This window comes from Patiria miniata, unplaced genomic scaffold (genome assembly GCF_015706575.1).
Source record: "Patiria miniata isolate m_02_andy unplaced genomic scaffold, ASM1570657v1 HiC_scaffold_22, whole genome shotgun sequence".
Classification (NCBI taxonomy): Eukaryota; Metazoa; Echinodermata; class Asteroidea; order Valvatida; family Asterinidae; genus Patiria; species Patiria miniata.
The window spans coordinates 14,409,673-14,437,534 of NW_024037061.1; the positions used below are offsets into that span (position 1 = coordinate 14,409,673).

Sequence of the window (27,862 nt, forward strand, 5' to 3'; positions counted from 1 at the left end):
CGACGATGATTTTTGATATCGCATTTTTTTGGACGACACACGTTTAAGGGTCATTGTGTTTAAAAGGTGATATTTTCTGAACGGATTGACCAATTTCTGTCATTTTTTTCATCTAAAAGTGTCTTAAGAAATTGGCTGTCCAGTCCTAATTATTTTTGGTGCTACATATTTTTTTAATATGAAATATAATTTTGGGGGTTTGGGTTCCGCTTTTTTGACTCACCCTGTACAACCCTGATTAATTTCCTGTAAAATGTCAGGGCACTAATGGCATGTTATTGAGTAGTGCAGCAGAATTCCAGCAACACTGCATGCCGAGAACACTAAATGTCCACCAAGGCTTTTCATCAGTCGAGATGTTCGTGAGTTTCCTTATCATGTCCGAAGGTGTACATCGTCCCGCCTATAACTCCGTAGAGCGCCACCGCGATGACAAGCATAAACACTGCCCCCACGGGACCGAAGCCCATTAACCATAGGCACAGGAAGAAGACGACCAGCTTGGCCAGCGTGTAGTGACTGGCAAGAAATCGCAGACTGACCCTCGGCCGATATTGTTGTGTGCCACTTGAACTACGCGCGGGGGTGGGGCTGTATGACAATGTCCGCTTGGGGGTCTGTCTGTGGGTCGGGGTGACTGTGGGTGGAGTGAAGAACTGCTTGGCGACGGCTCCCGTGAAATCTGGTCGATGGTACAACTCCTGGATTTTGTTGCCAAACTGGAGACGAGAATAAATGGTTAAAAACTGTTATAGAATGTATGTTTCAAATCGATACTTCATCCAGATCAAACAGTGTTGTCAGGTCAATCACAAGTCTGTTATGTATCTAAATACATCGTGGTTCCATGCTTCTTACCGTATCGTTGATGCTCGTTGACAACTTGTACAACCTGCGGACGAGGAAGGCGTTTTCGTAGCTTCTGATTGGCTGCAGGTCGGGGTCACCCTGGTAGGTGATTTCAAATCTCCGAAGTCCGTTCATGAGCTAGCGAGAGAGCAGTGAAACAATGAGCAACACAGTGAGACAGAACATGTGAAGGATCTTGAAGGATAGCAGATAAGGAGGATTATGTTTTGTTTAATTTATTTGGTTGAAAAGGGCACAACACAAAACAACTCAAAAGTTTACAATGATTGGCTCACAATAGGGTCAAGTGAAAAAAAATGGTTTCTTGTCCAGTCTTTTTGACAAAATAAAAGAGGCGGCCCCCTTTGTTGTTTTTTTCGAAGATGGCGGATCTTCCAAGACAGTGGTTGGATTCTTCCGTTTTCTCGACTCTTTTTCTGATTTAACATTGTGTCCAAAGGAGCTGTCACCCTTTCTACAAAGCTACAATTGTAATGAAAACAAATAAAAAAAAAACATATTGACAATGTATTTACAAAATATATAGCAAATGTATGAATTAAAAAACAGAAAACAAAAATTAGGCAGGCGGGAAAAGAAAGCAGGCGGGGACAAGTGACTGGTTTATTTTTTTTTACTCGGGCTTATACATAAGACATATATTATGTAAATTAGGCACTACGTCTGTTGGGATATAAAAGTAACATTCAAACACACACATTATTTTGAGATTAAGGTTATATGTGATCAATATTGATGTTTCGCTTAACAACATACCTGGTAGCGACCCAGTGGGCTCAACTTGCCCTCGATGCAATGGGGTGGTTGGCCATTCTGTTGACTGCCTACACCCCCACTGGAACCACCATCCATAGAACCATTGGTTATTGAGGGCGCACTGACCTGCATGGAGGCACAAAAGTTTAGGTGTATGGAAGTATTCAAATAATTTCATACTTAAAAATCATGGCACTGTGACAGGTGACTGGTAGGTACAGCTGCCTGCACCGCGTTATGGGGAAGTTGTTAATTGTAAGGCGAATTAGGACCGAGTTATGGGGACTTTCTGCTGTCCACCCCACAGCGTTTTCAGTCCCCACAAATACCTTGTAGAGACGAGTGTATGTCCTCACAACTACAGAACAAGACTGTCTGGCTTAAAAGTCAGATAATATTTCTTGTAGGCACTGTGACAGTCAAATTCCATCAATAGACAATAGCAGGTGACTGGTAGTCACAACTGGGTTATCAATCTCCTACAGTGAAAGCATAGCTATATCAGGTTTCATAACAATCACAGCCAGTCAATCCTGCTTTATGAAAGCACGGAGCACTGTTGAAAACGTCACCTGATTGATTTTGACCTAAAGAACAACTTTGCACGGAATGCATGTTTGCATAGGAGGGTTAATGTCTGAAATGTGTATACATTTGAGCATGTCGCGCCGCACTGGAGAGACGCACGTGTTGTTTTCCCACGTTCGCAGTGGCTGGGGCCTAATGCATCAGTAGGGCACTGTGGCCCAATGGTTACGGTGTTCGACTTGTGTGCCGTGGTTCGAACCCTGACAGGGAACATGGTGCTTGTGTTCTTGGGCAAGGCACTTTACTACGATTGCCTCTCTTCACCCAGGAGTATAGGTACCGAAGGTAGAGACCACATTGTGCGGATTTTGAGCTGATGCAGGGTGTCATTCCTGATGAACAGAGATAATAACTGTGATGCACATTTATAATAATAATAATAATAATAATTTGGGAGGCTAATCATCCTTACTCGCAGCTGGTATGCTGCATTGGGAAGGACGCGGCTACAACGTGGTCGGGCTGCTGGCACGTAAAGGCGCCTATGGCTGCCGGCCACATCAACCCATATATGACCACGGAGCACAGCCTGAGATCGAAAGTGTTTGATTTTTCCGGAGGGAGGAAAACTGGAGAGCCCGGAGAAAAACCCTCGTGGCACAGGAGAGAACCAACGCACAACTCTACTCACATGCGATCCGCGGCCAGGATTCGACCCGTGGTCACCTTGGTGAGAGGCGAGCGCTTTACGCACAAGCCACCCATGCCACCCATTTGATCATATTCTTATGGAATTGGCAGAATATTAATGTATAAATTATTATTATTATTCTTGTCCGAACTATAGAAATATGTGAGGATCCCATGTGGAGAGTGGTGTTTCCAATTCTGAAAGAAAGTATTCCGCCAGTAGATAATCTTAACACTCACTCCTTTTTGCACTTTCCAACCCACCTGAAAAATCTTGCACAGGTAATCCGCCGTACACTCCAAGTATCGACTCAGCTTGCGGATGTCCCCCGGCCCAATGTCGTCCTGCAGCTGGTGATGATGATAATGACCATATGACCCCTGACCCTCAGAGGTCAGGTCACTGAATCCCAACCATGAGAAGAAGCCTTCGTCAGGATTGGCAATGGGCGAGTAGTTCATGTTAGAGACTGTGATGTGGGCCTGGTGGACCGTTTGTAGTAACCTCTCTATCTGTTGCAAGTCAGAAAAATAATGGTACATTAGAAAGGCTATAATGGAGAATTTCCTTGGGCTTCAACTTTGGAGCCTTTTCTCACAGTATAATTTTTCAAAGTCTTGTATCAACCGAACTATGAGTCCCATCAGGTTGAAACTTGGTATGTACATACACAAGGATGTATTATTGAAGTGAATCCTGATGATGTCATAATGTGATTTTTTTTAATGGAATTCTGAGTTTTTAAAAATCTTTTCAGCATATCTCCTGAACAAAACACGCTAAACTGAACGGTGGATCCTTTTATCAGGACAGTGTTGCAGTCCTGCCCGCGCTACATTTGCATGGTCACCAGAAATTTGAATTATTATATTTCATTTCCAAAAACAAGTATATGGAGTTCAGCAGATTTTTTCCCAAGTAATGAGGATGTATATGCAATTATGCTATTTTTGGGGTATTATCAATATCAGAAGTATACGATAACTTTTTAAACTTCCAAAAGCGCTTGCTCATCAAACTCTCCAACTTGACCAGTAGTGTTTTCTTTTTTCAAAGTTTCTCAACATCATTCCTAAGCCCTTATATAAGGTCAGACTCTGAAAGGTGTGAAGTGCGCAAACAATAATTGTAAAATGGAGAAAAAGAAATAAGGGGTCTCTTTCTATGATCAGTGAAGTACATTAATACATTCAGAAGGGTCAACAGCTTTTTGTAACGTTTTATTTACTAATACTCCTTTTATTTACTTTCATCCTTACAGCATCCTGAAGTTAATTATAAAACCCACACAGCAATAGGTTTCTCTCAAATGAGTGAGCATTGTCATTCTGAGCGTCAACTTGCATAACGCGCATTGGCTGCGTCGTATTTCAAACACATTTCAAGCAACAAGTGTCCGTGTTTGGAACATTTTCAACACTGCGCAATGAATGTTTGATTGCGTAAAATACGCAGTTGCAGTGCTCCTACAGAGATGGCCATCTTTGAGAGAGACCTATATCAGTTTTACTTGTCACGTCCCAGTGGTTAAAGCATCCATCAACTTGTCAGCCAGGGTGCAAAATCCCCAAACTTTGAGCGGTTTAATTTCATTTTTTCCCACTTACCCCTGATTTGACTTCATCACCAAACAAGGGCCAATATGCGAAGCCCGGTGCCTCCAGCTCAGCTATCTGGGAGCCGAGGTCCAGGGATGATGGGACACGCTGATGAGAAATGAAACTGCTGCCGAACGACCCTGAACGACCCCGGACTGGGGAGTGGTAATCCTCAACAAGACGTCGCTCAGCTGATATGGGGAACAGAAAAAAAATGAATTAGAAATGTAATAATAATAATAATAATTTGGAAGGCTAATCATCCTTACTCGCAGCTGAGAAGCTGAATTGCAAAGGACGCGGCTACAACGTGGTCGGGCCGCTGGCACGTAAAGGCGCCTATGGCTGCCGGCCACATCGACCCATATATGACCACGGAGCACAGCTTGAGATCGAAAGTGTTTGATTTTTCCGGAGGGAGGAAAACCGGAGGGCCCGGAGAAAAACCCTCGTGGCACAGGAGAGAACCAACGCACAACTCTACTCACATGCGATCCGCGGCCAGGATTCGAACCGTGGTCACCTTGGTGAGAGACGAGCGCTTTACGCACAAGCCACCCATGCCACCCCATAAGATGTAGACAAGATTGAGTCACAATGTTGTTGAGTCAAGATTGAGTACAAATTTTGAAAGAACAAAAATCGTGTTTGGATACAGACATGGGCACTTCAAGTGGCAGAACTATCAAACATTACACATTTCTAAATTCACTACAAAAAGGTACATGTTGAGGTATATGTTACTAATTTCATTATATGTTACTAATTTCATTTTTAAAAAACAAAGTTTAAACGAGCTGCCTTGAATGTGGCCACTTTAACAAGTCATGCAAATTTTAGTATTTTGTTGGTTTATTGGCAATGTATGTTTTGAACAACCATCGGAATAACTTTTTATGTTATTTCTTTGTTTTCTTTCGATCAACGTTGTTAATTATGTGTGGGCTTAATTTTTTTTTTCAACAATGGCAAATCCTTTTTGCTGATTGACTGTTTATTTTTATAAAGAAATTGATAGCCTTTTGATAAAAACTTTTGACAACAGAGTAACCAATTTTTGAAATGCACGTTGTGTTTACAGATGTCATTATATCCCTAACACCGACATCAATATTAAATTTTTTTTATTATCACAGCCTCATCACAACCTGAACAAGAATTCCCCCTCACTTCCAGATATGCAATGGTAAGAAAAACGTTCACCTTCTTCCAGGACCTGAGCCAGGTTGCTCTGGGCAAACACCTTGGCCACACGGAACAGGACGATAGCGTTCTTGGGTCCAGTCAGATCCTGACGGAAGGCCCTGGGTAGAAACTCCTGAAATAGCACCGTGTAGAACAGCAGATTGCTGGATACAAACTTCAACCTGCAACATGGCAAAGAGTAGCATGCACAATCCAAAAGCATTTTTCAAAAAGGAAAAAAATATTTAAGCTAGAAGAATGCAAACAATTACCCAAGATTATAGATGGGCTTATACTGTAAGCAAATGTGAATGGAATGCGAAGGTTATGTCACCAAAAATTTTGGAGTTGGAGTGTACGATCCGCTTCGCTCCGACACAGCGCTGCCAAGAGCACCGGGCTAACGGCCTACCTCGGCTCGCCGATGTCCGGCGCTGTCCGGCGCTGTGCGCCGCCAGGGGAAACAAAACATTTTCTACAGTGCCATAAACTCCCTTTACAGGTAACCCCTCAACATAACAACGTGAGAGTTAGTCAGGACTCATGAACTCATTTCTGATATAGGTTTGTACAATTATTAACAACGAAAAGAGATCTGGGGCCAAATTCATGAAACCTTACTAAGCTTAGTTGGTTACTAAAAAGGCATGTAGTTGCTACTAAGCCTAATTGGTAACTAATTGGTATTCATGAAACATTACTAGCGTTAGTTATATTCCAAGTTTCTTACTAAAGTTAGTGTTGATCCAGGGCAACTCTAAGTCACTAGTTAACAACTATATCATTATTTTGTCGTGCCGGACTTGGCTCTAGAGGTGGTTTCCCCCCTCCGGTTGCCTTTTTTGACTTTCTCATACTTGACAGGCATTCTTTTGACTCAGAGTTTAATTTGGATAATCTAATTTTTAAATCATCCAATAATCTTTCAACCTGTGGAAAATGGAAATCTTGCACGGTGTTGGCTGAGAATAGCTGCCTATGCATCTCTCTTTTTCTTGTTAGTGTTTACATCCTTATGCTTAGCATGAATAATATTTTTTAATTCCTCATTCTTGTTGTCTGCCATAAAGAGATTCTCTTCTTGAGAATAATTTGCCTTTCTTGCCCTTTTTGTAGCCATGTCTGATAGCTTTATATGCAATTGCTGGAGAATTTGATGTTGATTCACTTACATGCAGTACACTATACCACATATATATATATTTTGCTAATCCACGCAAGTGCTGGACATGGATTAGCCTAATACACCTGTCGCACTATTGTATCTGTTGTCATCACATTCCATACATGCCCACTCCACCCAAAAGCACCCAATTCCAGTTACTCACATAAGCAACCAAATTCCCCTAGTATGTAACTACTTAGCAAGGTTCTTAGTAAGGTTTTATGAATAACAATTTAGTTGTCAACTCCATAGTAGACTACTAGGCATTTTAGTATCCTACTAAGGCCTAGTTGGCTGCTAAGTTAGTAAGGTGTCATGAATATGGCCCCTGGGCATTCAATGCCCTACATTCTCAAACCAATGTCCAGCAAGCAGGGTGACCCTCCAACGGCCTCTCACAAGAGGTCATCAAGTATCATTTACTGTTCATGTACTTGGTCCATACCATCCAAGATTGCAAGCTTATCATGGGCCTCATGCAGCAACATCTTAATAATAATAAAAAATACCAGAGTCTTATAAAGCGCACGTATCTACCAACAATTAGGTACTCAAGGGGCTGGAAATTATGTCAATTATTAAAGAAAAGGTAAATAAAGTTTATGAGAAATATGAGACCCATTATGTAGCACCTTTAAAGGTTGACAAGGTGCTGTGGCCCATATTGCAGCCACTGCTAGAAACTCTGGGGCAAACCACTTCTCTTAGCGATAAGTGTTACTGGGTTCTTTAACGTGCATTACACAACACACGGGACCTACGGCTTTACGTCCCATCCGAAGGACGAAACAATAATGGCAAAGTGCCTTGCTCAAGAGCACAAGCACCATGTTCCCACGGTCAGGTTTCGAACCCATGTACCATGTCACACGGCATAACCATTGGACCACAGCACCCCACACACATCTTATCCCACATACCATCTTTCTTCTTGTAAGGGTCTATCCCTTGCTGTGTCTCTCATGTTTACAGGTGATCTCTCATCTTCCCTTGTCTGCTCAGTGTAACGCCAGGGCTGGATGTAACTTAGCCACACCTCCAGTATCTGGATCAGAAAGTCAGAAAGTCAAGCATTAAATATTCGCTCTTTGAATACCCAGAACTTTTTCATACTGAAAAAAAAACCTGAACAAAAATAGGAGCCATTGATTCACATGCATACCCGCGGTGTCTCTTTACAAAAGGAAAAACTTTATGTATGCGAGTATTAAATCTTTTCCAATTCTTACTTACGAATGATGTCTCATCCAAAGATTTTGAATTTCTGGAAAAAGTTTGCCACTATTTCCTTAATGTCTCAAAAATAATACACGACTCAGTTTACATAAACCCCAAGATTGCAAGATATTTAGTAAGTTCAGAAATTCAAAAAGCTCAAATCCACTATCATCGCTATACTTAAGTGGGGGACTTGCCCAAAAAGCAGGCCACAGGCGGAACACTCACCCGCTACGCAGGGGAGGCAAAGATTCATTTTTCTTAAATCAGGCCATAAAAATTAAACAATTCAAACTATTTTTTCCTTTCTCTAATACTTTTGGTCTGCAAACACTCCTCAGGTTCTCAAATTCTCAAATTCTTCGGTTAACCCCAACAGAACTCAACTTATCAAACCCCAACGGCATGTTTTGTTGAAATCCGTTAGGATGGGTACAGTACCCCTAAACTGACAGTCTTTTACATTGGGTTGGCACACCTCCAGAATCAAAGTCAGAAATATGTGTGTGCAGTTTCCCATATGGTGTTGGAATTTGCCATGATGGGTATGGTTGAGCACACCTCCAGAATCAAAGTCAGAAATATGTGTGCGCAGTTTCCCATATGGTGTTGGAATTTGCAAGGCTGGGTATGGTTGAGCACACCTCCAGAATCAAAGTCACAAATATGTGTGTGCAGTTTCCCATAAGGTGTCAGAATTTGCCAGGATGGGTATGGTTGAGCACACCTCCAGAATCAAAGTCAGAAATATGTGTGTGCAGTTTTCCATAAGGTGTCGGAATTTGCCAGGATGGGTATGGTTGAGCACACCTCCAGAATCAAAGTCAGAAATATGTGTGTGCAGTTTTCTATAAGGTGTTGGAATTTGCCAGGATGGGTATGGTTGAGCACACCCTTAGAATCAAAGTCAGAAATATGTGTGTGCAGTTTCCCATATGGTGTTGGAATTTGCCAGGATGGGTATGGTTGAGCACACCTCCTGAATCAAAGTCAAAAATATGTGTGCACAGTTTCCCATATGGTGTCAGAATTTGCCAGGATGGGTATGGTTGAGCACACCTCCAGAATCAAAGTCAGAAATATGTGTGTGCACTTTCCCGTATGGTGTTGGAATTTGCCAGGATGGGTATGGTTCCTAGTGAATCATGCTGGGGAGTTAGGGTTGATGTATTCTCATACCTGTCTGAATGTGGAGTCCAGTGGCCAATTGTCAAAGCCGTGTCGTAAGAAGACGTAGAGTTTCTTCTGGATGAACTGAGGAATCACATACCTGCAATGGATGCAACTCTCGGTCAGATACATCAAAGGACGAGAACTTTTGCACATTTACATCACGCTTATAATAATAAAAACTGAGCGCCAAATTGCCTAAGGATACAAAGTCTTATTATGACCCTGCTCATTGGGCCAATGAAACATTCCAAATACCATCTCAGCTCCCTGGGGAGTATACAGCTCGATGCTGCCATTTCCGTGCAAAGCATCTAAATCTCTGCCTTCACAGGTACCCATTTACTCATGGGTGGAGAGAAGCAATGCAGTTTCTGTCTGCAGGAGCCTAACTCCGTGTCAAGGTCAAGGCACGTAAAAACTTGACATCAACAAAGACACTGGTTTGTTTTTTAAATCTATCAACCACCATGAAGGGAGCCCTCATGTGGTCTCTCTTTTCACATTCCCACGCCAGGTAAAGGCTGCGTCCGAGTTACGGCTGGAAATAACACACGGGTCTATGAGAAGTGGCTGCAGCCGCTTCCAGACGTGTGTGTAATTTCCAGCCGAAGCCAAGCAATTCAGACATGAACTACTTGGCTACGGCTACATATGTGTTCGTATGTCCCCGAGATATAATCTCAGGGATGGCTTGGGGAACAAAATACAAATTCTAGGGCCAAGACTTCCGGATCTCATGTCTAGAGCATGTTGTCGATAAGTACAGCTAGGTCTTCAACTATTACTTGCTGACAAAACATGTGTGACTATAAACTCAGTGAGTTACTAAATTCACAGCCTTACTAAATTCAGATTATAGAAATGAAAGTTTATAAGCATCACATGCCAGCTTTGATTTTGCAGGGAAAAAAATGTGACAGAAAATTTTTCAGTTAAAATGAGTTTCAGTACTCTTTTTTCACAGATTTCCACAATGGAGTGTCGTGGCCTCGTGGTTAAGGGCATTGAATTCATGGTCTGCAGGTAATTCTGTGGGTTGTGGGTTCGAGTCCAGCCTGGGGTCATGGTGCGTGTGCCCTTGGGCAAGGCACTTGTCACTCATTGCTTCTCTCCACCCAGGAGTAAATGGGTACCTGTGAGGGCAGAGATGGTTATATTGTGATTGATTCTAGCTGCTTTGCGCTGAAATGGCAGCATCGAGCTGTATACTCCCCAGGGAGCTGAGATTGTCTTGGGAATGTGTCATTGGCCCAATGAGCAGGGTAATAATGATGTAGCGCCTTGAGCACCAATACTGGTGGATACGTGCGCTTTATAAATACACATTATTATAAAGCTGTAGTTAAGGTACTAATGATCGATCACGAGTGCATCACAAGTCTGGTCACAAGGAAATCACAAGTCAATTCACTACAACACTGGATTCTCCGCAGCTGTGGAGATGAGAATGTCTGCATAGAATGGGTTTGCATGTGTGTACCTCTTGAAGTCTTCCAGCTGGCCCTGCTCAGGCTGCTGATAGGCGGTGATGGCCAGGGGAGGTCGGGCAGAGTTTACAAAGAAATGCAGGTGCTTGACCAGGATTCGAACCACCCGGACGTGGTCTGAGCTGGGAATGTAGTTCTCCTATTAAAGTCAATGATAGAAAACCTCTTGTCAATTGTTAGGTTGTTGGGCTGATTTCCTAAGGGATATTTTTTAAAGAGGTTGTGGAATGCTGAAAGTCATTTTGTTTTTTATATTTTTTCTTATTGTAGAGTAGACCCATATATATCATCATGACAAAGTCCCATTCTTTTGTAATGTGCATTTACATGTTTATAAAACTGAAATTCATCGAGTAATTTGTTGGTCGGCGAGCGCATAATTGAAATCAACAGTCGTCGGGTTCTTCATAAAATGAGAAAAATCGTGACGTAATAAACAGGACTCGTTTACACTACGCTGCATAGGGAGTCCTGTTTATTACGTCATGATTTACTATGTTTTGTTTGCTGCCCCCAACGATGACTTTTACACAAATTGCACGTTCGGGTCGAAACAGGACCTGAAAAACAGCTCTCAAAAGTACCTTTTGTACTCATTTCATGACAGACACAATATTCGTTTCTATTTCATCACACCTTAGGCTACATTTACCCGAAAAATGACGGAAATGTCTTCGAGCATTCCACAACCTCTTTAAATAATGTATGTCAAAAACCTTCACAGATGTGGTTGGGAATCTTACCCATTCTACTTATACGTTACGAATTCAAGCAAATTGTTCGTTTGAGGTTATCATGGTTTTTGCTGTGCTTACTGCTTGCCGTCCCTGTGAAATAGATAGAGGCTCCATTTGCAGAAAATAAGTTCTTAGCAGAGCAATACAATAGGTTCCGATCATATGACGTCAATGTACCACGTGACCATCTGGTTTCCCCATAATTGGCCACCATTGCAGTAGGCAAGCGTTTGGTTTAGCAATCACGTTGCGCATTGTGAGCTAGACAGTAGGGCTTATTTTCACGTAAAATTACCGCAAATTCTTTATCAAATGGCATAATGATCACTACCTGTGCCGTGTACGGTTGTAATAATCATGCCGACACAGCACTGGATGTTGGCATGTTTTTTGCTTTGAGGGCTTGCCTACTACCTACTATGTGCTGCGCTATACGATCTGTGCCTACTACAATGGCGACGCTGACTTTGCGGTACCCGGATGTAGGGGGGGGGGGGTGTCACATGGGTCAGCAAGAACCCTGGAGTGTCATGGCCTAGCGGTTAAGAACACCAAACTCATGCTCTGGTATTTCAGAGGCAACAGTGGCATGGGTTCGAGCCCGCCGGGTACTGAACCATTACTGCTTCGTCCTTCGGATGGGACGTAAAGCCGTAGGTCCCGTGTGTTGTGTAATGCAATGCACGTAAAAAGAACCCAGAGACACTTATCGCTAAGAGAAGGGGTTTGCCCCGGTGTTTCTGGCCTCCTGGTCAAACTCCACCGCGGAGTAATTAGGAGAAGAACCAACCAAGAACCAAGAACCATGAATTGGGCAGGAAGCTGAACCAACCCTACATTGGAGAAATTCCAATTTCCCAATATCTTTTTGGGGTACTAAAGCATTAAGTCAGAGACAAATTTGTTTTTGAAACAAGTGATTTTTGCTCGTACTCTGACATGCTGCCTGAATCCCTGCTCCTTGGGCTGCAGTGCGTTCTGGCTCAGCCAGAATTCCCCCAGCGCCTGCAGGAAGGTCTCGCTGCGCCACGTCTCCTGGTTGCTGTAGTCCATCGGTGCAGACTGGGCGAGGTTGAACAGGGGTTGGTGGTGCTGGTGCGGGTGCTGGTGGTGTGCCATGCCGCTGGCAACATCGTTGCGAAAAAGCTGGTTGTGCTGAGAACCACCCGAGTATCTTGAGAAGCAGGAAACATAAAAACAACGGAACAATGGCAACGATGGTGATTGGGTTGCACTTTTTGAATATATCTTCATTTTTAAAAATTACTTCTCTCATATGACCACATCCGAATAGACTGATCCAGTTAGTCCGGCCCACTGCGCGCACGTGGGCAACTAACGCATCTCTTCTCCAATGCAAGACTGCACGATACAGCTGTGCACGTCATACGTGCGTACACATGTCGGATTTTGGTGCACGCATGCTGGACGTCAGTCAAAGCTGTGATTGTTCAAAGCATCATTGAGCAGGGCTTACATATGCATGGGAATGGGCTTCAGCTGCTTCCATAGGCGCATGCATGATAGCAAGCTATAACCAAGTCGTTCAGAAGCGGCATATTACTAGTAATATATCGTTTGTAAGCTCTTTCAAGAAGTAGCGCTTAGTGCAAATTATGCTTTTGGACCCTTAAAGCTATAGTCCATCATTTGCAGCCATCCGAAAAGTACCTGGCGTAATTATTGTTGAAAAACAAACTTGGTCGAAAGATAGTAAGGGAACTAAACTCCCTGTGAAATTGTTCTTTCTGGGAAGCTGTCATTTTGAAGTAATCAACAAAAGAAGGCATTTCCAACGGTGATTCTTAAGAAGCACCGTAGGAAAATTTAAATTAGTAGTTCGTTTTGTTATTCAGCGCAGCGCGCACAAGGTTTGGAACGACGCACACGCGCGCGCGGTTGTTATAATTCGTCGGATCAGTGCGCTACATCGCGTATAGCTGCAATTCAAAACAATTCAAAACATGATTCAGTAACTTTGGATTTGAAATTGAGATCTTAGAATGCTGTTTTTCTCGGAATATACAGCTGAAGCTTAGCTGAAACTTCATCAGGTTAGTTGTTCAGTATCCTTCATTAGATTTTGAACTCTTTTGTTGCTTCAAACGAACAAAATGCACAAATTACAAATGATGGACTATAGCTTTAACTAGGACTTCAAATAAAAGTGGTTGGAACAAGTCAAAAACATCGAATATGTAAATAAGACAAATTAAATAAATACAATTCTGAAATGATGTATGAGTGTCAGTGTGTGTGCCCCGCAATAATTTAATAGGGGAATAAATATGTGCTCGGCCGGTATTAAACAAGTACGTTTAAGACCGGCTCCGGGACTTGCTTAATACCGGGCAAGCACATATTTTTTCCATTCATAAATAAGTTTGAGTCAAAAATAAAAAGAAGTCAAATATTATAAATTTCCAACAATTTTGTTGAACGATTTTACTTCATGTTTTTGAAACACCCCTCTAGCCATGATATGGTATGTACCCCTCACGAGTAGGCGTAAATGTCTTCTTATATGGAGATTGGCGCCCACGTGGCGCAGAACGATGCGGTGCTGGTTTAGTGTGAATTTAGGACCCTCGAAATATGGACTCATGTTAGTATTGCGCATGCCTACATGTAAGTGAAGATTGTAAATGTTCAACCAATAAAAGGGTGAAAGGGACCAGATTTCATAGGATTTCATGTGACACTGTAAGTCTTTAAAACCAGCCAGCTGATATTTTATCAACCGTTTAAGCAACCAACATGATAGACTCTTGACCAACAGGAATGGGTAAACTGTCTTAGGTATTCATGAATAAGTATTTATAATACATGTATGTGCGTGTGACAAACCAATATATCAGCTACCAATTGCACCTACTCAGATATGACTAGGTGATAAATCTCCAATTTTTTTTTTTTTTTTTTTTTTTTTTATTTCAGCCACATCCAACAGCGCGAGCGCCAATTACAGGATGGATAGACAGAAGACAATGAGGAGAAATTACAGTTTTTTAGACGTGGGAGGAAAAGCCCAGAGGAATATTCTGAGGAAAACCCACGGAATCAGGTAGGGACTGAAAACCCAATCCACATATCTGCCCGGGCGGGATTCGAACCTGGGTCACAGCAGTGGAAGGCGAGGAAAGTACCGATACGCCAACCTGACTCCCCGTGAGTCTGATTAAGGCTATAAATTACGCAGCCAAAGAGTTAATATCACACTTAAAGGCCATAATATGATAAAAATATGTTTGAGGGTGGGCATTGAAAGTCTTTACAAAAATGATAAAGGGGCCTTAATTTTTGGATACGTTGGGAACAGACTTGAGGAGGTACATGTGTGGATCACATTTTAGTAATCAAACTAATGTCTAATGACACTGGGAATACATTTCTTAAGTAAACATCACCTGCTAAACAAGTTAAAAACTAATAAATAAATTATTCAAAACTTGTCCAACCTTTCCATCATTAAGTACCTGCTGGTAATAGGCATCTTTAATCTACATGTTCGAGCTACTAGCAAGCAGTACTCTTTTTGCCTGATTTTTGCACCATTGTACTCTGCCATGCCATGCTAATGTACTGACTGCTAAACTAAATCACAAAACAAATAACAAAATTGTTGACGTTTTGCTTTTAGAGCAAGCAATACAATTTCATTCTAAAGGCCTGTTCATGTCACATCAAGTTTTCATCATGCTGTGAGCTCGCAGTTGCAAACATTTCAACTCACAAATATTTCATGACGTCATGTTCGCTTCGCATTTGCACATGCGTGAAACATGAATTGGCCTTTACAGTTCTGTATCTACGTGTACAGGGTGGATAAAAAAAAAACGAAACCGAGATATTATTGCTAATTGGAACAGAAGTAGGGCGCATGTGAATCAAAGGGAGATATCCTCAGTTAGGGTTGAATCTCCTCTTTAAAATGACACCCTGGTCATGTCATTACATTCACGGTTGACTGAGCAGTGACCAATTTTATGAAAGGGTCTATTTAGAGGCTTGCGCCACTTTTCAATTGTGGTTTTTGTGGTGTCATTTGTCACAGAGTGAAAGGCTATGGTTGCCAATCAAGGCAGATGGGGGAAAAAGTGATTTCACCATGAAAAGTGGTGCAATTCTCTAAATAGACCCTTTCATAAAATTGGTCACTGCTCAGTCAACCTTGAATGTAAGGACATGATCAGAGTGTCATTTTAAAGAGGAGATTCAACACTAACAGAGGATATCTCTCTTTGATTCACATGTGCCCTACTTCTGTTCCAATTAGCAATAATATCTCGGTTTCGTTTTTTTTATCCAACCTGTATAATATGCAGCTACAGCCAGACATGCAAACTATGCATCACCACAGCAAGGTTTGTATCTGCTTGGGCGGACTGGGGATCAAAATTATCTGCATGCATTATTCTTTGATACACCGATTTAAGTGGGGAAATAAGGAGAACGTGCCAGTGAATTCCAAAGTAGCTCTACCATAGGGCTGTGCATCGGAACCAGGTACCCAAGTACCGACCGCTGATGTCAGGAACAGGTTCCAGGTTACTGGATTGGGTACCCGTAACCAACTTTACAAATTACTCAGTAACTTTTTAGACAATGAAAAAGAAAGGTTTTGAATGCCATTGGTGGGGAATTTTCCAAATGAAACCAGGCTACATGAAAACCAAAACAGATTTTACGTTTATGTGTATTTTAACATGCCATAGATGACGCTTACGAAAGTTGCAGTTAAAAAGTAAAGCTATAGAGCCCTTCAGACAACTTCCGGGATTTGAATTTTTGGGTTGGGTTCCTTTTACGAGTATACCCGGGTACTTGGTTTTATCACAATAGGGTGCCCGGTTCCCGCACTACTTGCAAATGCATACCACTTTCTACCTGTGCTCTTCAACATATATGATTGGTTTCTCCTTTAAAATTTAACTTTTTACCAATTTTTTTATAATTTATTCAAACAGCGAGGAGAGAGCAACTTTAATGTAAAAAAAAAAAAATGCTAAAAAGCATGTTGGTTTCATAGCCAGTGATTTCTGGTAAAAAAAAAATCTAATAAATTCATTCATTGTGATCAGTTTAAATCCTTCTAATGTTTTGCAGTATGAGGTATAGTATACTGGGTGATCACAGTAACAGAACTTATGTCTTTACTCATTTACGAGGTCAAGGGTAACACTTGGGTTAAAGGGAATGTACAACGTTTGCTTTTGCTGCAATTTTCAGAAATAAATGAATTTGGAGGATTAGTATGTCATAGCAAATATTGTTAAACTGACTTGTTTCATGTTTTGGGCTTGTATATGCTGGAAAAACCAAGAAAACCAATCACGTTCTAGTAGTCTGGTTCCCTGACCCCACTTAAGATGAAACGGAGAAATGTAAGGACTTTGGGGAATTGTATGGTCAGAGAATCACTCTAGCAGGCTTGTCCCCCTTCACAGGTGTGTAATCAATTGCAAAGAAAATGCGGAATAACTAAATTTGAAAAATGAGGAGCAGTTTTTGAAAAAAAGCCAGTTCTTTCCAACGCTGGTTGGCCGACCAGCGTTGGAAAAATACTGTTTTTCTTGAAAATGTCAGCACATCAGGAGCCACAATTTTACAGGATGCTTTAAACTGTCATTCCCTAACAATCCAGCGAAGTATTTCGTGAAAATTTGATCATTTCGTTTTTTGATGTTTGCAAATGTTGTATCTTCCCTTTAAGAAACTATACTGAAAAATGTGTAGAAGTCATCTTTTGTAATGGGAATTGTACTAAAAGAATTCAGGCTAGGTACAATGTACAGTATGTAAATGTATCTTCTTTTCTAAACTAATCATGATTGCTTTTGAAATATGTCGAGCAGTATATCATACGTTTAAACTGGAAAACGATTGCTTTGCAAACCCACTTTTGCATTATTAAAAGTGAGCTAAAACAAATTGAATCACACATCGCACAAATCTAGATATACTTTAAACTTTTTCATAGCATGTGGCATTTATGATACTTTGCCTACCCCAAGGCCCCCCCCCCCAAAAAATAGGATTTTTTTTTTAAAAGAAATTTAACCACATAAAACCCAGAATTGCCCATGTAAAATTAACGCTTTCTACCAAAGTAGACGGTGTTACAATATGCTAATCTGAATTACAAGTGCGCTCTATAAAAAGTATTGTTACTACTGTTGATAAAAGTACAAAATAAAAAGTGAAGATTACTTTTATTTTCATTTCCTAACCTTCCAAAAGTGCGCTTGTTAACCTTCCAAAGTTGCACTTATTAACCTTCCAAAGGTGCATTTGTTTTCAGGCAAAGAAAATAGATATTGAAGTTCATTATTGGCTCCGAGAAGCTGTAAACCACAGAACCTTAAAATTCTTTCATTTTACATGCTACTTTAATTTAATTTGCAACACAAAAAACACCAGTGATTTCCCATGCACGAAATCAACACAAACCACAAGCACCACATATATGACACTTCCACCAATGACGTAAACACATACAACATAAATAAACAAAACAAAAGCAATAAAGAATGCAACCAAATGAGAGAAAAAAATTGCAGACAGGCAAAAACACCTCACACCCAGGGGGCTTCCATGTACACCTGTGACAGCACGTATAATCTACGTAAAAATACTTTACTATTGAGGGCCAACATAAAAAACAAACAAATTTAAATGATAAGACCCAACCGATTCCGTCATGCCCATGGTTATTGCAACAGTCAGGGTTCCCACAGATATCTTCAAATAAAATACCCTAATTTTTCCATGCCTTTTCCGGAACAAGATTTCCATGACCAATTCCTGTGATGTTTTTTGGCATCTTAGGAGCCTGTTTACAATACACTTGCAAGTCATTACAATGAAGTAAGGGACACCACTCCCTTTCAGCCTTCCAGTTTGACACCAGACCACTAAGCACCACAAAAGCATCTCAGTGGTGCATATTGAACATGCAGCAAGCATACAGTGGCATGTACATGGTGGCGCAAAAAGAAAGGTACCTACTTTTGACAGCAATTTTCACCTACTTGTTGAGCATATTTCAAAACTTCAATTTAATGGTATTAAAATATTGATCTTTAAACTTAAGTGATGAAAAACTGATTGCAAATGCATATTTGTCTCCGAGATATATATGGTAGTTTTAAAAATTCATGTGCCAAACCTGTTTGTCAACGGACGGCTCCATCTGCTTGACTGAGCTCCGGAGCTTGATTTGAAGACAAAATACGCTACACTAGCATGACTAGACTTACACGTGGACAACAGTGATTTTTGGTGACTTGTATTCAAATTTGCTTAACAACACTATTCTTGCGATTTGTAAAAAGACTTTTCACCATATATGAGCTATCCTTCACTACATTATAAAAAACACCAGTTCAAATAAGTTGAGTAAGTAGGTTAAAATTCCTGTCAAAAGTGGGTTTCCTTCTTTATGCACCAACCTGTATAAAGAGGAAGTATAGTCAACTGGAAGACTGCTATAGCCAAATATTACGCAGCATCACATATGCCTTGTGCAGAATTCCATGATTTTTTCTTGGAATATCAATTTTCCATGACTCCGTGTAAAATTGCAAAATGCCAGGATTTGTCCATGACTGTGGGAACCCTAAACGGTGATAAAATACATGTGATATGCCAGACCCACAGTCGGTGCCTGCCAAAGGGTACAAGGAAAGGTGCAAAATAGGAGTGGGGGAGATGTTATGTACACTTCTTCCCTGGGTAAAAGGTTGTGAGTGGCTGGGAGGCGAGGACCTGTATGAGAGGAACTTACAAATAGTGATAGAGAACTCCGTACTGAGGCAACCTGTAGACATGGTAGATGGAGTGTCGCATGATGGGAAGAAATATAAAGATTATCGAGACACGCCCACAACAAGAGAGCACAGATGACTTTTGCATTGAAATCAAAATAAGGCATCTATGTATTTAAACAAAAGAATACATGAATATGAATACAAAGTAATACAATGTAGAACAGTTGCTAATAAAGTCAACTACCTAAAATGATTCAAAATCAGGCAAATGTTTTGAAGAATTTCAATACATTCAGGACTGCAGAACCCAGCTACAACTACCTAACACGTCTCATCGGTTCTAAGTACAAAGAAAACCGTACCATGGAGTTACCGAAGAGTGTTGGGCTTTGGGAGAAACGCAACGGGTGGGTTAGTCAACACATTAGCCTACCTGTAGGGAGGGGAGTGGCCCTGGCCTGGGGTGGGGGTCTGGGTGCCGGAGGTGAAGGGTGCAGGGGGTACACTGCTTCCATCGATGGGTAGGAAGTGGTGTAGATAGTCGTTGAGAAGACTCGGGTACAGCCAGTCATCTGCGTCCGTCCACTGCTGTAAGCTCTGTCGTTGGATCAATCAAATCAGTAAGCCAATTGTGGTATTTCGATCTCATACAATGAAGTTGGTCAAATCAAAAGTCATTTGGGATAAAGACGTCTGACAAGACTCAAGTGCCAAAGATCACTGTTTTCCTTGAATGTTGTAAATTGTGGCACCTAGCCGAATTCAATAGCAGTATCAGAGATGGGAGAAATTGGAGATTTCAAAATCCAGTTATCCTGATTTTTTTCAAACCGAATATCGGTTATCCTATTTCACCGGAAGTTCCCATCCAGCTCACAGTCATGCCAACAGAAAGTGACAAGTGAGGTGCCGCATGATTGGGTATACATGTAGCTTACAAAATTCAATGACCACTGGGCCTTTACAAAAACACTCCAGAGATGTTATGTCGAAAAAAATTGGATGGGAACTCTCTGATAAGTCGTATGGGCAGGCTATTCATATACCAAGAAGACCACTAGCAAGTGAATGCAGTAACAATCAGAGACCATGGAGCAAATCAGGGGATGTACAAGTTCTTTTCTTTAGCCTGTGTCACACAAAAAATGGAAGGCTTAATTTTTTTTTTAAGGGTTGGTTTTGAATATCCAGTTTTCAAAATTGAAACCGAATAGTGGAATTTTTAAAAAATCCAACAAAGAATGTACCACAAAGAACCAATACGGCTTTGTTGTATTGTTGATCACTGCTTTTACCCACCGTATTTAATGAATGTGCAATTGGAATACCACATTGGCTTATTGTCGGGTTTTATTTAATCATGGTTGATCAATTCAATTTGGAAATACAGTGAAATCTCGATAAGTCAAACTCTGATGACTCAAAAACCTGTCTATAAATTCAAAGTAAAAACTTCTTCCCTTCAATTGTTATTTAATAGAAAACTCAAAACTCTGCTTAATTCAAAATTTGAGTCAATTCCCCTGAGGTTTGACTTTAACGAGATTCAACTGTAGACCAATCCGCTAAGCCACACCCCATGATCTTTTGGCCAATCAGAGCCTTAACTGTGCACCAAATGTTGGCAAAAGTTTGACACATGTTGATGAGCGCAGCTGGAACATGCGGTGTGGCATTGGGGGGAGATGCATGCGTTGCTACCCAACGTGCAAAGTGGGCGAGGCTCGTGGTCAAATCTGGAACAGCCAATTTACACATACACTAGGCCCTTCTGAATCCTATCAAATCCATCAAGCACTTTGGGAGGATATTGCAGGATTGAAAAAGGCATACAGTCACTACATACTTCACATGGAGCTTGGTGCCCCTTGATAATAAGGTACAAAAAAAGTGCTATCGGTTTCCTACATGTACATTTAAACTGATTGATTTGGTAAGGTTGAGCAAGTTTTCTTGGGTTGAACAATTGCATACTTCGAACCAAAATTTGTACTCCTTATTTCCTAACTGGATGATCTATTTACCTGTTTACCAATAATCAATCAACACACACGTATGTGTAGATGTACATACCTGTTGCTTATGCCGAAACACAATCAGGTAAGCAAAGCTGTACATAAAATACTCAAATGCATCTGAAAGTACAATGGTCAAAGAAAACTTCCTGCACAAATGTTTCGTTTCTGAGCATCTTTTGAAAACCCTGCAAACTATTCTGGCATCCCCTTCCCCGTTTTAATACAAGTATACAATTAAACTTCAGCAACTAGAAACCCCCCCCCCCTCAACTTTTTCCGTGATAGCCTTCAATTTTTTTTTCGCGACCCGAGCTGTTAGGACTTTTTTAGCCTTGAGCCTTGTGCATCTTTTGATACCAAAAACATAGAAATCGGACCACGGATTGCTGAGCAGCGAAAAAGTTTTCTGGGGCTACGCGCCATAAAAACTGAACTTTCCCACAAACATCGTGTGCACAGAACACAATTACCATTCTTAAATACGAATAATTAAATAGCCATAATTCCAAAACCCTTTGACTTATAGTCATGAAATTTCTTGGGTATGTTCATGATGAGTTGCTCTATGCATGTACCGAGTTTCTAAATGTTTCGTCACTCGATGGCCGAGATCTTAGCCGCCCCCCCCCCCCCCCCCCCTGCTGAGAGATGGTCAAAATAACCCGGCCCTTTTAGGGTTAAATAGATCGGTCAAAGATGTGGTGAAAAGGATACTCAGTGAGATGGTTGAGGGTAGTCTTCCTTGGGTCTGGTAACTCAGCTTATGAGCATATAAACCTGGCATGGCTCCTTCTAGAATGGCGTCCCTGGTTGGAGCCTGTTTGACCAAAAAATTGGGAGGATTTTAGACAATTTGTATTCCAAGAGAAAACATTTTGCTGCAAAATCAATGTTATACATCTTTACGGAACAAGTTGTTTTGTATAGGCATAATTGACCTATCGCCGTTTGCGAGTTAGCCATGCCCCTTAGACAACTCTATGGATTTTGTTTGTCTCAGATTCTGCACGTTCCGCGTCCATTTGTATATCATGTAATTGGACAATATCTCACAAGCTACATGTGTGTTGACGCGATTCTACCGTGATAGGTCAATTGTCTTCAATGCTGTGAAATATAATTCTTGGAAAAGACAAGACAGAGTTCACTTTCTTCCCCATCAAAGAACTTTGGAAAGAAATTTTCACTTTTTGTGTTCTGAGAGGAATGCATGCATTGCAAAAACCAAGTCTTGAAACAATAAGGAAAAATTAGATGTGCAAGATAGGGAAACTGTGATTCATTTGTTGTGCACATGCTCTGAGCATAGGGATACGAAAGTAGAACATTTCCGAAACTTGATGAAATGTTTCAGTAACAGTCAATCTTGTGAATCTTCATTTCGTCCCATGAACTACATGTATGAACAATGATGAAGTGACAAATAGGATACTTTTGAAATGCACCACGGAGTAAGGGATCATCTGTGGACTATGGACTAATCCGGCGAACAAAATTAGAAGCCAGTTTGAGGTGGCACACCATTTGCACACATGCCGCACACAAAGTCGAGGTGTGTCCTATCAGTCAAAGGAGCCCAGAGCGCGTACGTACTAATTGAGCGCGACTCGTGCGAGTCTGCTGCCACCACAGAAAATGACTGTCGCTGAATTAGTCTATATGTTGCAACTGTCTATAAATCTTCACTGTGTAAGTGCAACCCACAATGTCTTGGATTTTCGAGCGGCGAGACAATTATTTTATGGACGTACCGGCAAACTGGAGACTGGAAACTCATAGCGTAAGACCCCGTCAGCCTGCAGCTTGTAGACCATCAGCATGAGAGGTCCCCGTGGGGACATGAACTCCTGCAGCACCCTGTAGTCATCCCTCGATGTCTGCTGGGTCACAACGTGCAGACCCCAGCCGGGGTTCTGGTTGTAACCAAAGATATTATCCAGCAGCTGGGGGTAGACGCTGTGAAGTTCCTGCAGGTGAAATGAAAGTCTTATCAGAAACTTAATATTATGCTTCTCACTGGCTGCGTATTTTTGAATAATTTAATATTTGATTAGTGGAACTTAGATTCAATCGAACATTGCCATATACATCCATGGACACCGAGGTAAATACTTTTCATGAATATAATGTATGTATCGATATCTATGGCACGGGTTCGATTCCTGCCTGGACCACATGTGGATTGGGTTTTCAGTGCCTGCCTGATTCTGTGGGTTTTCCCTAGAATGTTCTTCTGGGGTTTTCCTCCCACCTCTAGAACTGTAATTTCTTCTCATTGTCTTCTCTCTACAGGTTTGTTCATGCTTTCAAACTACAGGGCCTAGAGCACTAATGAGGAATCCTTGGTTTCATTACCAGAAAGAAAATGCAATTTTTTTTTTTTTAGATAGCTGACAAGCTGATATTCAACAAATTTTAAAGATGTAAATTAGAAGTAATTATATTCCTCATTGAACTTGCTCTCAAATCACACATGTAAAGTGGCTGCCCCCCAAAAATGGCAAAATAGCATTTGACGAACACTAAAACCTCTGAACTTATACGAATAAAATTAAACATCAAGAACTTTTTTCATCACTTTCTCAAGACAGCTCACATTTTTTTCAAACATTCTATCAGGTAAAATGCTATTTGGAAAACTGGTTGATGATCGAATATATCAGATTTTCGGACTAGAAAAAGGCCCCTTGTTGGAGATTGGTCAAGTTGTGTGTTACCCACCTTGCTTGATGACCTGTGTATAAAGCTTGCTATCTCCTCACATCTTTGTCTCATTGGCTTGTTACAGGCATCTAAGATATCGGTCTGTCAAAGTGAACAATGAATAAATGGGAAGAAACATGATTGTATTGAGGAAGGAGAAAAGTAAATTGACCAGTGTCATTGTGATGGCGATTGTGAACATGTAGTTATGGGCCCCTCTTTCTTTTTGGTTCATGTTTTGATCACTCCAAAGTGACTTCTGCAACCTGAAGTAGTCTTCTTTCATTCTAATTATTATTAACCCCTTTTTTTTGCAATTTAAAAAAGTCCCATACCTTTTGATAGAAATTGCATTTATCCTATGCACTTTTCAGTTGAAGCCATGGGAATCATTGGGTATTCACTGTATATCACGGTGATGGCCATTTTAATTTTGCAGCGGCTATCGCTATCGTTACGGCAGACGTAAAGTGATTTTCAAACTGCTGTCGTTCAGGGAAAAAATTTCGTACTCGGACGTCACTTTTTTCAATTAATTTTCTAGCACCAAAAGTTACATCTTTGATGGTTATTCCTCCACTTTCCCTCCTCTACTCTCACCCTCTCCTTTCCTTAATTTCTATTTATTAATCAGTCAGTTACTTCATCGGGATTCGAACCTCTGACTCTTGCTTGATACACGAGACTCTTAACCGCTAGGCCGCGCACGATCGCTGTTGCAATAATCAATCTTTGGACGTATTTGAAGTATCCATTGAAATAAACTAAATATTCATGAGAAAATAAATATTCATATGACGTATTGCACTATCATTGGCAGGCTCATGCGACGTCATGGTTGTTGATGTCACGTGTATAACGTACCGTAGCCCCATAAATGTGGCCTATTTACTGGACTGCCTCCGTAAACATAGGCCACACATCCACATGTACAAAAATCGTGTCGACGGAGCCAAATTTTGATTTTCACATTTAGGCTTAGTTTGTAGGTTTTTTTTGCTTTAGAAGCATACTCACCCTCTTTACAGGCTAATCAGAAAGTGCTGCCTTTTTCAGATGTCTAATTTTTGTGAAATTTCATGTTGAAATTTTGATACGCAAACGTGTAAAAATGAATCTGGAAATTTCACGAAACATATACATCTGAAAAAGGCAGCACTTTCTGATTAGCCTGTAAAGAGGGTGAGTATGCTTCTAAAGCAAAAAAAACCTACAAACTAAGCCTAAATGTGAAAATCAAAATTTGGCTCCGTCGACACGACTTTTGTACATGTGGATGTGTGGCCTATGTTTACGGAGGCAGTCCAGTAAATAGGCCACATTTATGGGGCTGAACGTACCGCTGTCTTTCAGCCACTACAATCAGTTTTGACCGGCTGCTTCAAGTTAGTTCTGCACGACGTATGCATCCAAAATGTGCTCTAAAAACACATTTTGAGTAAATTTTTTTCACCTTAACACAGCTTCCTGGATTTCTCTTGGTTCAAAGGACAAGGTGAGGTGACAATTAATATGTTTGGCAGCAGATAAATTGACGTCCAAGTATGGAACTTTTCCCGCTCGATTGTTTTGTTTTGTTTTTTTTAGCATTTTTTTTTTAAAAAGGGGCATTAAGTCCGAGAACCATAATTGGTTGATAGTCTGGTTCCAACATGTCCAACAGCCAAAGATCGTGACATTGAATACCAATAGGTCAGGGAATTAGACGGTTCTGTAAACGATAGCAGTAGCAGTTGAAAATTGCGTTACGGCTGCCGTAAAAAACGATAGCCACTGGCCACTGCGTACAGGCCCGTGTAACGACACACTCGCCGAGTCAGTTAGCCTATTTGATTTTGACTATAGTTTGAGCATGGAGAAATGGTTTGAGACACAAAGACAAGTAATATTTACACGTTATGTATACGGGGTTATAGGGCCAAAGCACAACCACATGCACTGTCTTAAAAATGCTATTCCACTGTCTTATAATTTACCGATCTAGGCAATGAGGAAATCGAAGAAGTTGAGGAGAAAGTCAAATTTGCTCCGAACAAGGACGCCGCCATCTTGAAAAATAGCGCCCTCTTTCGTCATTACCCTGCTCAAGAGTCACCGCGTTTTAACGTTTCTGGTGCTCAGACCAATAAATCGTTACACGTACAAAGGCGCTTCACCTACCTTAAAAAAATAACAAGCAAAAATAATCAGAAGAAAAATATTCCTTATTTTTACTGTGAAAACCAATTGCCTGACCCGAAAACAACGCACAAAGAGTTTTAAAACGAGGAAAGAAGTGTCCCTGTTTTAATCACTTCTATAATTGCGAGTTGTCCCGCGCTACAATTAGGCCAATGTGTGCGACTTGGAGAAGGCTCCGTGGACAACTTATGAAAACTAGGCCTGCACTTTTTAATCTAAAATATTTTCTTCTTTTTAATTCTGAACAGCGCGGACGACTATTTTGGGCCACGGTTGAGCAGGGATGAAGGGTAAAATGACCATTGTGTGACCAGCGGCTCCTAATTATGAGGTCCTGAAAGAAAATTGTCCAATTTGTCAAAGGGTTACTCCTGACTTTGCAATGGGCTAGGGCTGACCTAAACCTAAACCTAATCCAAACGCTAGAGCTAGGCCGTAATCCTAATCCTATCAACTGAACTTGCGGTTATGACTAACCCCGGGGTTAGCTCTATCCATGGGAGAAGGCGATATGTGAATGAAAAATATTCCTGGACGAAGTTAAAACGATGAAAAGATTAAAGCGAGAATAACAATCTGGAAGAAATAAGACAAAAATATGTATCTTTGAGAAAGTCGACTGAGAAACATAAGTAATCTGATTTCCAAAAAGAATATGTTTTATTATCTTCGAAAAAGAGAGATCACCATCTTTTATTTACACAATGACAAAACAATACGCACGAAATCGGCTTCTTTTCAGGGAAGGAAGTTGGTTTCATCACTTTCCACCCCCCCCCTCCCCCCGCCCGCAACAAAAAGGGTTTAGGTCTGCATCTGGCTGGACGCGATAGCTTTTGTGAAGAAATAATTTTTTAATTTGGTGTTATTGAAATGGGGAAAATGGGACCCCACCCCCAAATAAGGAAGCTTTTCGGAATCATGTACTTGTGTATTGTGTAGCCCTGTCTTTCAGCCAGTTTCATAAATCATAAAGTGACTTTGCGTTTGACAACCTCATTCTCTAAAGTAGCGATAAAATAAACATCCAGTACACGTCTTAAAAGATCAACCTAAACAAAGGAGAGTTGCACCAGGGGAGGGGGATCATGCTACGGGGATCGATTTGGGGTATTGGTTGTGGGAGGCGACATGAGGCCGCTCGGCCTTTGTCCCCCGTTGTCCTCTGGGTCGGGAGAGGGTATAACGGCGACGGTGTCCGGACAAACAAAGCTATCGATCCGTGGGCGCCTTGATTGATCCAGAGAGACAGTTTATGAACTGACTGCACGGACTCAATTAGTCCTTCATGCCGAAATATACCATTGTGTCAGAAATGTGTTTCTCCTTCCCTCCACAATTATCACAAATAATCGTAAACAAATTGTCGTACGGCTGTTGCCAAGGTGGGGTTGGACTTAAAAATTGGGATTTAGTATTCTCATTAATTGCCCAAAATGCAACCCATCCATTAAGATGAATAATACAGTACATGTATGGCCCCCAAAAAAGAGTCCGTTCAAATATTTTTTTAAATAACTACAAAACCACCAGATTAATGAGACAGATTTGAGACCATGGGGTTAAAATTTGGATAACACGTCTTTGATACGTAATTATTTCCAGAGTTGTCTGTGACTATGAACCAAAGTTTTCTCTTAATTTGATACCGTAAATGTTTTACGTTGACGTACAATACGCTGAGTTGCAATACGTAATAGTAAAAACGCGTCTCAGTCACGATTTATTTTTGTTGGTTTAATACAAATTTGAGGTTCAATAGTTGGTCGCTGTTTGCGCAAAT

At 41.0% G+C, this 27,862-nt stretch overlaps 1 protein-coding gene across 2 annotated transcripts; it reads right to left on the reverse strand.

The window, feature by feature from the left end:
* Positions 1 to 306: 306 nt before the first annotated feature.
* Positions 307 to 25,989, reverse strand: LOC119730561 (sphingomyelin phosphodiesterase 4-like). Of its 2 annotated transcripts, XM_038203535.1 has the most exons (17): positions 25,875 to 25,989; positions 23,917 to 24,000; positions 22,947 to 23,162; positions 21,910 to 22,012; positions 21,251 to 21,312; positions 19,611 to 19,774; positions 19,195 to 19,227; positions 12,342 to 12,582; positions 10,665 to 10,810; positions 9,191 to 9,281; positions 7,714 to 7,838; positions 5,647 to 5,810; positions 4,453 to 4,634; positions 3,109 to 3,357; positions 1,627 to 1,752; positions 859 to 987; positions 307 to 719 (listed from the first exon to the last, which is right to left on the reverse strand). In XM_038203535.1, the coding sequence occupies exons 1-17, from the start codon at positions 25,944 to 25,946 to the stop codon at positions 348 to 350; spliced, it is 2,559 nt and encodes an 852-aa protein (XP_038059463.1). In that variant the 5' UTR covers positions 25,947 to 25,989; the 3' UTR covers positions 307 to 347. The 2 variants fall into 2 exon arrangements, with proteins under 2 accessions (XP_038059463.1, XP_038059464.1); XM_038203536.1 differs by lacking the exon at positions 19,195 to 19,227.
* Positions 25,990 to 27,862: the final 1,873 nt, after the last annotated feature.

What these genes read in the sequence shown, in the direction of transcription:
- LOC119730561 (XM_038203535.1), bottom strand. Translation starts at nt 25,946, where the DNA reads ATGGCGGCGTCCTTGTTCGGAGCAAATTTGACTTTCTCCTCAACTTCT. An exon ending in CCCTTACAAGAAGAAAGATG is followed by an intron (nt 5,811 to 7,713) that starts GTATGTGGGATA and finishes GCCATGTTGCAG; the next exon opens with GTTGAAGTTTGTATCCAGCA. An exon ending in CAACGAGCATCAACGATACG is followed by an intron (nt 720 to 858) that starts GTAAGAAGCATG and finishes TCTCGTCTCCAG; the next exon opens with TTTGGCAACAAAATCCAGGA.